The following is an 11,444-nucleotide window of genomic DNA, read 5'->3' on the forward strand; positions in this document are numbered from 1 at the left end:
TTCAACGAACACAATTTCTTTCTTCAGATCCGTATTTCTTTCGCACGTCCCCCCCCCCCCTCCCCCCGTTTTCACATCAAATCTACTCGAGTAATCCGTTTTTAGTAGTAGCATCACAGCCTGGCGCGCGGCGCGTCAGCCGTGGCGCGGCGGCGCGCGTGAGCCCGGCGGGGCCGCGCCCGGCCTGACCAGTTCGCGTGCCGCGGCCGCCGGACGGCCCGCCGCCGGACGGCTGTTTGCCGGCAGAGCGCGGACGTCCCTGGTGAGCGAGCTGGCCGCCGCCGGCGCAGGAGAGACCGGCCTTCCCCACGCGCCTGCCGCCGTCCGCTGCGCGTATAAAACAATGTCGGCTGGACGCCAGGCCACAAGCAGTCCACAGCACGGAACGAAGAGTCGAGCGGGTACTCACAAGGTAGGTCAGCCGCCCCGAGTCCTGCAGGTCAACTGGCGCGCCGAGCACCGGCTGGGGCAAAATAGTGTTTCGCGAATAGATTCGCAGGCAAGTCTTTGCCAGTGTCTCGCAGTTTTTTTTTTAGAATTCACATTTTCTACTATTGCCAGATATGGTGACGCGCTATGGCGCTCCAAAGCGGCCACGCCCGCTACAGTTACCACAGCTTTCACCGATGGAGCGGCGAGGCTGCCGCTCCGTCGGTCTGCAGCCGAGCCCAGCCCGGCCCAGCGCAGCGTCGGCCCAGGCGTGTCGCGCCGGTGGTGTAACCGCTGCACCGACGCCCACAGGTCGCCATGAAGACTGTCGCCGTGCTGCTGCTCCTCTGCGTCGCCGCCACGGCGGGACCCGCACCCAGCTGGTTTTACAACCGGGGCGGCCAGGCCAGCGGCGGCGCCAACGCCAACGTGGTGTCGGCCACGCAGAACGGGTTTGGCGGCTCGTCGGCCATCAACTCAGTCAGCGCCGGAGCTTACGTGAGTTCGAGAAGGGCTGTGCCGTCACATATCGCGCAGAGATCGACCCCGTCTGTTGGAAACCTTTTTCGCGCGGATGTCAGACCGCACATTCGCGGCTACCGCTGCACATTAGGCGGCCACTGATGCGAACACGTCAAGCAGTGTCAGGTGTCAGTGCCAGATGTCAGATGTCAAGCAGTCCACCAGCAGCCGTCTGACGCTGACCCATCTCTCCCCAGGGCTCCACCAGCGGCGGCGGCTCCAGCTACAGCTCCGGCAGCGCCTCCCTCACGTCAGGCTCCGGCATCTTCGGCGGCTTCTCCAACGCCAACACCAACGCCCAGTCCAACCAGTTCACACGGCGCCGGTACTTTGGATAAGAGCCGCTGGCTGCTATCGCGTCGAGCAAGCTTGATGCCATACGGAGCGCGGTTGTCTTGTCGTTATATGTGCCATGTCGGGGGGCAGGGCTGCGGCAGAGGCTATATGCAGGTGCAATGGAACTCGTCGATTGAGTGAGCCAAGTTATCATGGCTGGTGTCATTTCTTCCGCTGACTCGGAACAGCTGGCACAAATGATCAGCGTTCGTATTGCTGTGCAGCGCAGATTTGTTGTGTTTGCGTATACTCGTTCGAGATGTTACATGCCTGATTATGCACATCGCAGCATCTTCGAAAATCAGCTCTATCGACAAATACATCACACATCAGTAAACGAGAGGCATGTTTTCCGATCAGAAATCGAGACGAACGAATGCAATGTTTCACTGCCGTTGTAACGCATATGCGTGAAAGCTTTTAGCCAGCATTAATCATAACATTAAACACCGGCGGGTTTCTTTGCTCCCCGCACATTCATCCGAGCAGAACGTCTTGTTCCCACCCCGAACGGACAACTCAGCACCACCTCGGCACTTAAGCTGGTGTTACCCAGACATCCCAGCGCGCCGGTAAACGGCGGAACGATGAGTTCCCGGTGCTTAACAGGGTCACAACACGGCCGCCACATGACGGCTCTTCTGCTCTACCGCTTGCCGGAAACTGGAGGAATGCCTCACACCGCAAACGTGGCGCGAAGTGTATGATATGTTCATAGGTCACCACCGCAAATGCGGCGCGAAGTGTATGATATGTTCATAGGTCACCACCGCAAATGCGGCGCGAAGTGTATGATATGCGATAGTTCGCCACCGCATATGCGAAGTGAACCCATACGTATTTTATAAGTTGCGAAAAATCATTGGCTTTTTGCACTGCATTACGCTATTATTTTCCTCTTATTTAGGTTTCCATAAGGGCTTACCCATACTATAGCACATTATGTATGATATCATTACGCGACATATCACTACATTACACACACACACACACACACACACACACACACACACACACACACACACACACACCACACACACACACACACACACACACACACACACACACACACACACACACACAACACACACACACACACACACACACACACACACACACACACACACACACACACACACACACACACACACACACACACACACACACACACACACACACCACACACACACACACACACACACACACACACACACACACACACACACACACACACACACACACACACACACACACACACACACACACACACACACACACACACACACACACACACACACACACACACACACACACACACACACACACACACACACACACACACACACACACACACACACACACACACACACACACACACACACACACACACACACACACACACACACACACACACACACACACACACACACACACACACACACACACACACACACACACACACACACACACACACACACACACACACACACACACACACACACACACACACACACACACCACACACACACACACACACACACACACACACACACACACACACACACACACCACACACACACACACACACACACACACACCACACACACACACACACACATGTATGCCTATATATATATATATATATATATATATATATATGTATATATAGCATATATACATACATATATGCTACATATTTAAGCGGACCAAGCAGCAAAGAAATGAATGATTCGCGCGTTCCAAAATATCGGTCTGTTAAAGAGTGTAGGTCTCAGCAAATAATTACGTAGGTAAGTACTCACTAGAAACTGCAAGTTTGGGCCTAAGGCACAAGCCGTGGATCGTTCCGTAACTATCGATTTCTCCCTCAAAGTGGCATATTCACCCGCAATTTTACATCACCTTGTCAACGATGAAAAACTCGATCCACAATTGAAGTTTACGGCCAATATCTCACACTCTGAAGAGTGTTCACTTGTTCGAGGGTGCCTCAGACAGAGCCACACTTCACTTGCATTCAACAAACGAGTCGGAAATAAAGAACCTTGACATTCAGCCAAGTGACATGAAGAAAGAGACGCAGGTGCGTTGTTTTGAAGAACAGGATGACTTGCACACCACCGAACTGAACATTGCGCTCCGCAGTTTAAATGGAATCAGAAGTGACAAACTTTTCACTTAACATGCAATCACATTTGTTTGAAGCAATTGCCTTGAAATGATGGTAAGTCGCAACAAGAATAGTTATCACTAACCAGCTGGTGTCAATGGAACACGAGGCCCAGCCATCCAGTCAGGAACGTTTGTCCAATTCTCGGGCAGGCTGCGTTTGGCATCCGGAACATAGCACGAACTTTATCTTTTGTATACAAATTTTAAATGATGCATTCAGGCCGAACACGCTGCATGTATACGACGCATTTAACCTATCTGCATACGTTGGTACCTACTTTGTTAGTAGATGCAAGGCAATAGCCTCATAAAATAAGGTAGGGTTTCGGGCTGAACAGAGAAAGTCGGCTAAGGTCAACTCCTAGATGCATAAAAAGCGGTGGGTTTTCCCGCATCGTTCTACTGGCTTCTCAGAATTGAAAGATGTAGTATTAACTTGGATAAGAAGCTAACCGATTCGGGAACGATGTCCCCGCAGGGGCTGATGCTTAGGTAAAAGGTTTAAACAGGCTTAGGTTTAGGCTACGGCGGGAGAGAGCGGGAGTCCTGCTCCCACCACCGCCCCCACCTCACCGAGGATCTCGAAGACTGAACAAGCTAAAGCCGTAAAGAAAACGATGTCGGGAAGCTTTCGTCAACCTTCATTACAAACGCGGCGTTGAAGAAAGGAATACATATTGTCTTGGAAAATGGTGCATGTGATCAACCCAACCGGAATGACAATCGCACTTCTTTGCTTCTGTTGCACAAAAACTAAACATTGAGACGGGCCCAAAGATATTTGCTCCATAAGAGATTGTCAGTATCTTGCCAAAAACAATGTCAAAACTTTACGTAACGTAATAACAAAAGCGGCTTCCTGGGCTAACCACCAGTGGTAGCATATTTCAATTAAAGCTACTCCATACATGAGGAGATAGAGCATAAGATCGCAGTACCAGCAGACCGTCATATACAACGCTGCTGTAAACACACGGTTTCAAGTGGTTTTCTTCCACGAACAAATCGATCAATCTGCTAACACATACCATTGAGTCATGCTTTTGGGCCAGGGGATGTCATATTATAGGTGCAGGTCACATTAGATAGGTCACATTAGAGATGGAAGTCATTGCCATACACCAGGTTTAAAAGACCATTGACTCCTTGCCCCAATTCTTATATGAGATGGATATAATGCCAGTGACTTCCATCGTCAACTATTTAAACAAGTATTTAGGACGGTGCAAACATGTCCAGAGACGCAACTTTTGGTCAAAATAGCTTTGCTGGCAATCTTTAACGACCTCCAGTTATCCAACAAAATTCAGCAACGCATCATTGTGATGTGGCGATTACCGGGGAAGTGCTATCGAGCTGTCCAACAGTAGACAGTGAGCAAATACCCAGGCTTGACTTTATACCCATCGAGTGTCATAGCAGCGTATGAGTTTCACCAACGACTACTCTTGGTTGACCGCAGTCAACCAATTGCTCTGTGCCTGATGCGATCGCGGCTGTGTTGGTCACCTCATATCACTTGCGGGCGAAGCTGATAAAAAAAACACTGTGTTCTGGCCGCTGTAGGCGCGTATCCCATTACATGAAAATTGCAACAGCTTCCCACCAGGCTTGAATAAAACAAGCGACCATGGAATCCATCTAAGTTTGCGTCCTTCGTCCAGGCCCATGGCCATCCACGTCACTCGGTGCGTTATCGGTGCTTTCAACACCGCATGGAGACAGAAGCATTTCATTCTCGCTTTTATCGTTTTTTAATTTTTTGTTTTTCATTTCAACTCTTTTCCCCTGTACGCTTTGGATTCAGCCTACTTCTGGTCTTTTTCCGCTTTTCCCCTTTCTACGTTAAGGATTTCCTTCTGTCGAGAGAAATCATACACATCTCTCCTTGCCTCTGATCCCTCAGAGATATTCATTCAAGAGTAGACACTTACGGGCCGCTCCCAACAAACCCTGCGCTCCTGTTCTGCACCGACGGCAGCAAACATGGCACAACGTGCCCAGCGCGTCTTGACGAGTCTTCTTGCCCTGATCATGTTTGGCGTCGTTGCTTTTACGTGTTGGTAGCTTTGGTCGACTGAGTTTTACTTGAGGCAAGGAAAACCTGGAGTATGCCGGCCACGGCCCGATTTTTTAAAGACTTGATCCGAATTTCCAAATCGGTTGGATTTTTTGGGATTATTGCCCACAGTAAGCGGTGCTTGTGATCCGAGCTCTGAATCAATCACGCGATATTTGTCTGTTATTACCCTGTTGACTTACACAGCACAGCAAAACCCGCAGAATTCGATGGACTTCAAGGTTGCGACAGATGACTGTGCGGTGCAAGACGTTGTGGATTACGTGTTTAGAGCTCCTCCCCGGACCACTCCGCGCTCCACGTTTATCCGGTCAGGAGATCCTCCCCGGACCACTCCGTGCTCCACGTCTACCCGTTATTGAAATCCTCCCAGACCACTCCGTTCTCCACATCTATCCTGTCTGGAAATCCTCCCCGGACCACTCCGTGCTCCACTTCTATCCGGTCTGGAGATCCTCCCGGACCACTCCGTGCTCCACGTTTATCCGGTATTGAGGTCCTCCCCGGACCACTCCGTGCTCCACATCTATCCGGTCTGGAGATCCTCCCCGGACCACTCCGTGCTCCACGTTTATCCGGTATTGAGGTCCTCCCCGGACCACTCCGTGCTCCACATCTATCCGGTCTGGAGATCCTCCCCGGACCACTCCGTGCTCCACGTTTATCCGGTATTGAGGTCCTCCCCGGACCACTCCGTGCTCCACGTCTATCCAGTCTGGAGATCCTCCCCGGACCACGCCGTGCTCCACGTCTATCCGGTCTGGAGATCCTCCCGCACCACTCATCGCTCCACGCCATGGCTCGTGAAATCGTCAAAAACAAACATAAAGCAGAGAAAAGGCACAGAAAATGACCGATCTCCTAACACATCAGGAGTCGTGACCACGACGGATAACCGAACGTGACGAAGACGGTGCGCAATATTTCCGGTTTTTCCAGTTTTTTTTTTCTTCTTCTCGGTAACCAAACTTCAGCTTTCTCGTTTGACTAGTAACAAAACAGCAAAGCAAACGAGCCTGCGTGCTACATCACACAAGAAGCCTGCTCCTTTCGCGTCCGCCCAACTGCCGTTCACGAGGTCAGCCAGCGCTGAGCCGCGACCGCACTAACAGCTCACTTGGAGGTCAGCCAGGGGTCAATGAACTGGACCCCGGTCTCGTCCCGGTCGAGGGTCAGGGAAGCGGAATTCGGGCGGGTTCTGCGGCCCACACCTCGCGCAGCCGCCGGCGCCGCACTGGGAAACTCCCAGGAGGCGGCCGCTCGTAAAACGAACCGAGCGAGCCGGGCGCCGCCAGCGGTCCAAATCCGGCCCCGCCCCCGGCAGCGGCTCCGGGAATTCCCAGGCGTCGGCCGCTCATGTCGGACCAGTATAAAGCTGGCGATTGAGGAAGGTCAGCAAGCTCTACGCAGTCAGCTGCCCGCGCGGACGAGTACGCTCTGCTTGCTCAGGTATTGTTGCCGGACTATTTTTCGCTTGTTTCCCGCGTTGTGGAACCGACAGGTTGAATGTTTCATCTTTAGGTTTTTAAAGGACCATGTGTGATTAAGTAGTTTTATGGCACACGCCATGTCTAACAACACGCTGATCATTGTCGCTGTTGGCTCAAACTGGACGTCTTATACGACCGTGAAAGAATGCTGTTGCTGTTGACGTGATTGCCGCAGTTTGAGCAGCAATAACAGATTCACAATTTGCGGACGAAAGGGGCTGGTCATTTGAACCTGTTTTCAAGACTAGATTTCCTGATCTGCTGCTTCATTATGTGCCTACCTCAACACCTGTGTGCCGTGGCTCTAAGACATGATTCAGTACATCCGTTATACCTACAGCCTTAGCCCGTAAACTGTCGAGTTGTTTGTGGCTGGGGCTTTGGGATAACTCGGTCTTATTAGCTTCGTTGAGTTTCCCCATATTCGCACCTCTTTCTTCCTTGCAAACGTGAGCTCGGTGGTGGACGTCTCTGCCGGCATCCTGACGTTATTCACTTGCACCCTTGGCCGTCCGGCTTCCCGAAGCGTGGTGGTATAATCGCACCGTTTGCCTTCGAGAGTCACATCCATGTATCGTAAATCTCAAGTCCCACGCTCATAGATCATCGGTTTGCCCAGCCTCCGCGCTCTATTCTTTCACACGAGAGCTGAGCCTATCGCCGCGTCCACGTGACGACGGCGTCAGGCTCTGACTCAGACTGTCAGAGACTCGGACTCTGAGTCACCGACAGACTCAGACTCTCAGACTCCCGCCTCGGATCACCTCCTGAGCGAGCGGACCGTCGGCAGGACCAAACCAAGCCATGAAGACAGCCACGATTCTGCTGTGTCTGGTGGCGGTAGCCGCCGGCGTGCCCGTGCCGGCCTGGTGGAACCAGCGCGGCGGCAGCGCCAGCGGCGGTGCCAACGCCAACGTCGTGTCCGGCTTCACCTCCGGCAACCAGGGCAGCAGCCGCATCACCTCCGTCGGAGCCAGCGCCGGGGTGAGTGCAGCACCGTCACGGTCTCGCGCCGTGCTGATCGTGCGGCGTCGTCAGTGTGGGCGGTGCCCTCACCACGCTCGCGTAGAACACGCACCGATTGGGTCCCTGCGGAAAATCCGTAGGGGATTTTTTACTCAGCGGTAGAGTAATCTGGTAGCGTATCTTTTCAATGAATATAATAATGGATCGGAAGGGCACAATGACCTGTGACGTAACCGTTGGGTCAAAAAAATGTTAGATCGGGATTCTGTGTTGCTACTGGTGTTTCTGGTGTTACTGGTGTTACTGGCGTTTCCGTCTTGTTGTGCAGGTGTTGATTTCTAAAATCGCCTGGGGCTGGTGGAACAAATCTGGCCTAACCTGTTCTCGCCTCCTGATTGCCCCCAAAATTTCGCTCGTGTTGATTTGCTCCCCAGGTATCAAGATTGAGCTTAAAGACAAATAATCGGCTCTAAAGCTATTTTGCTGTTGACGGCTGGCTTTGTGTTTGAAGCCGACGTGTTAGGGACAATGATGCTGTCTGATGATACTGGAATAGATAGTGATGCGTTTCGGGCCTAGCGCGGTTCGGACTCTTGCTGCGTTTCATTGGCCCAATATTCTGTTTTGCTTGTATGCATTGAGTATGGGATGGGGGGGGGGGGGAGGTCAGGCCCCCAAAGTATGCTAAGTGGCTCCCCATGAACTGGCCGGCTAATGCATGACGTTGCCTGGCATCTTTTGATACTTGCTGTCAGCAATCGATGCCGGCGACATAAACCGACCCGCAAGGTCGTTCACAGGTCAGTTAGCCGACCCGCAAGGTTGTTCAAATCAGTTGACCGGCGACAACTGGAGCTCTCCCTGTTCTAAGCCTGACCTGTCTGACCTGTCTGACCTGCAGGGTTCGGCCAGCAACGGTGGATCCAGCTACAACCGCGGGTCGGCCAGCCAGTCTTCCAGCTCGGGCTTCTTCGGCAACTCGCAGAGGGCCGACACCAGCGCGCAGTCTAACCAGTACACCAACAACAGATACAGCTACAACAGATTCGGCTAGACCGCCGGAGCTGGAGCTGTTCTGCTCGGGGCTGCTACATCGTCCGGTGCATAGCTCCACTAGGAGAGGATGGTTATCTCCAATGTCCACCGATTTACCTTTGCGATGGGCATTTCGGTTGGTTCATCATTGCTTCGCCGGCCACGGGGCAGTAAGACGGTGGTCCACTGAACCCAGTTCTGCTCAGGGTTGCTCTCACAAAGCCTGTGTTGTTGTATGTTACCGTTAATCTCAGGCGGCGTGTGGGGCCGACTCGGCCCAATACACCAGATGGAACAGTGAGCGGCGTGATGATCACCCGCCGCGAGGCTGAGCGATGGGGGAGACCGGTGCCAGGCGGCGGAGGAGACTGGTGCCAGACGGAGGGGGAGATCGAGGCCGGACGGCGGGGGAGACCGGTGCCAGGCGGAGGGGGAGACCGGTGTCAGATGGCGGGGGAGACCGGTGCCAGACGGAGGGGAGATCGAGGCTGGACGGCGGGGGAGACCGGAGCCGGGCGGCGGGGAGACCGGAACCAGGCAGCGAAGACCGACGCATGCACTGAAAGAGCGTCTACCAATTAAGAAGAAAGTCACTATTCAAGTGAAATGAAAACGACAGAATTAGCAAGCAAAGATGTGCCAATTCCTACCCGTACTAAACAGATAGATGAATCTAGCTTTTCAGATTTACAAAATTTGGGATATATTGACACAACATCGTCTTCTTTTATGTATTTTTTCTTCTCGCACGCATGCTTGATTGAAAACGATTGATTCCGCACTACTTACATTTTTGATAAATTGTTGGAAGTCCCAAGCTTCTAACTTTGCAATGTCGTAAACGTAAAATAATGTTCGCACACAAAATCAATTACAGATTCGTGTTAATCTTCATATTATCAAGTTTCAAGGTGATATCTCACCCTCCGAAAAAATATAACTGGCACAAGTGATAAGTTTTGAGCTGTTAAGGAACGAAAGTTGTACATCGCTATCTTTTTAGCATATTGGAGCACGGTAAAGACAAATATTCTTATGGCTATGATGTATATGCGGAAACGCAATATATATATATACACACACATATATATACATACATATATATATATATATATATATATATATATATATATATATATATATATAATACAACGAAGGGCCAGACGCCCGGACCGGCCATGAGTTCCGCAGCCGAGCTGACCCGTGCTCTAGAGCTGGGACGAGCGGACTGCAGCTCGGGTCACGTGACCCTGCCCGGTGGCCTCGGTCGTGCCATCCAGTCAGGCCAGAGGTGCGCCCAGCCACACACACACAAACATGCGCACAAACCGGCACGTATCACGATTCCCCCTATACAAAAAACAAACTTTGCCTCAGCCTCTCCAACGGTTCTGCCACCCGGCCATCACTTGCGCACTGAGGCCGCAAGACATTCGGTACGGTCTCCGCAGCCTTCGGTAGTGACACCGGGTCAAAGCCGAACCCTGGACCGCGCAAATCTGCTGCTACGGACAAGCCTGTAAATGGATCATTTTGCGCGGTCACGGGGTCAGGGACGATCGCCAAGGTCCGGAGTGGGCCCTGGGAGAGCTCCCGCGCCTCGTCCGCCAGCAGCTGGTCCAAACATGTGCGTCTGGTTTTGCTGTCTAAGCAGACCTCGTGGACCAGCCGGTCAACACGTGCAACCACGGTCGCTCAGCGTCACTTGATTGAAGAGCCCGGTCACGGGTCTCTCAGCAGTACCCGATCACCTGGCGGTACTCGTGGTACCGCCAGGTGGCGATCACGGTGGCGAATTCTCGTGAGTACAAATCCCTTCGGAGCCCTTCGTCTGCAGGGATACAGAGGGATTGAGAAGTGAAAGCTCGGTGCAAGATAACCTCCCAAGCATCAGCTCCCAGAGGTCATGCACAGGGTCACTCTGTGCCGGCCAGAAGCCGAGGCACGACCAAGACCCGGTGCGCATTCTCACCCTGCCTCTTCAAAAACGATTGGAATGTCTTGACACTCGATTCAGCTTGCCCGCTGTAAGCTGGGTGATACGGCGGTATAAAGCGATGAAAAATACTTCGGGACTGCAAATATTTGTTGAATCCCTCGGGCGTGAAAAGTGGACCATTGCCGGACACATGAGTCCTGGGAAATCCATGCGCGGCCGGTATCTTCGGTAGATATTGTACAGTTTTTGCAGCTGGTGATCTTCACATTTCCTCTATCTCCGGGCATTCTGAAAACACGTCCACGAGCACCAAGTAAATTTTACCTTAATGGGACGCAAAATCCACATGACCTCTCTTCTGTGGGCCCGAGGGATATACCCATCGATGCACAGTGGGTGTAGGAGGGATCTGAGCGTGGTTTTGACACCGGGAGCATTGCTTACAATTTTTGCAATGTGCGTGTCCAAACGAGGC

General features: G+C 52.3%; 2 protein-coding genes across 2 annotated transcripts; both read left to right on the forward strand.

The window, feature by feature from the left end:
* The first annotated feature begins 259 nt into the window (after positions 1 to 259).
* Positions 260 to 1,627, forward strand: LOC119095927 (DEAD-box ATP-dependent RNA helicase 9, mitochondrial). The gene is made up of 3 exons (XM_037218779.1): positions 260 to 412; positions 742 to 927; positions 1,149 to 1,627. Exons 1-3 carry the CDS (start codon positions 344 to 346, stop codon positions 1,287 to 1,289), a joined length of 396 nt encoding a protein of 131 aa, XP_037074674.1. The 5' UTR covers positions 260 to 343; the 3' UTR covers positions 1,290 to 1,627.
* A 5,242-nt stretch (positions 1,628 to 6,869) lies between these two features.
* Positions 6,870 to 9,331, forward strand: LOC119095972 (dermokine-like). The gene is made up of 3 exons (XM_037218835.1): positions 6,870 to 6,988; positions 7,820 to 8,013; positions 8,897 to 9,331. Exons 2-3 carry the CDS (start codon positions 7,834 to 7,836, stop codon positions 9,047 to 9,049), a joined length of 333 nt encoding a protein of 110 aa, XP_037074730.1. The 5' UTR covers positions 6,870 to 6,988; positions 7,820 to 7,833; the 3' UTR covers positions 9,050 to 9,331.
* Positions 9,332 to 11,444: the final 2,113 nt, after the last annotated feature.

Source organism: Pollicipes pollicipes, unplaced genomic scaffold (assembly GCF_011947565.3).
Source record: "Pollicipes pollicipes isolate AB1234 unplaced genomic scaffold, Ppol_2.1 Scaffold_4219;HRSCAF=4965_pilon_pilon_pilon, whole genome shotgun sequence".
In the NCBI taxonomy this organism is placed as follows: domain Eukaryota; kingdom Metazoa; phylum Arthropoda; class Thecostraca; order Pollicipedomorpha; family Pollicipedidae; genus Pollicipes; species Pollicipes pollicipes.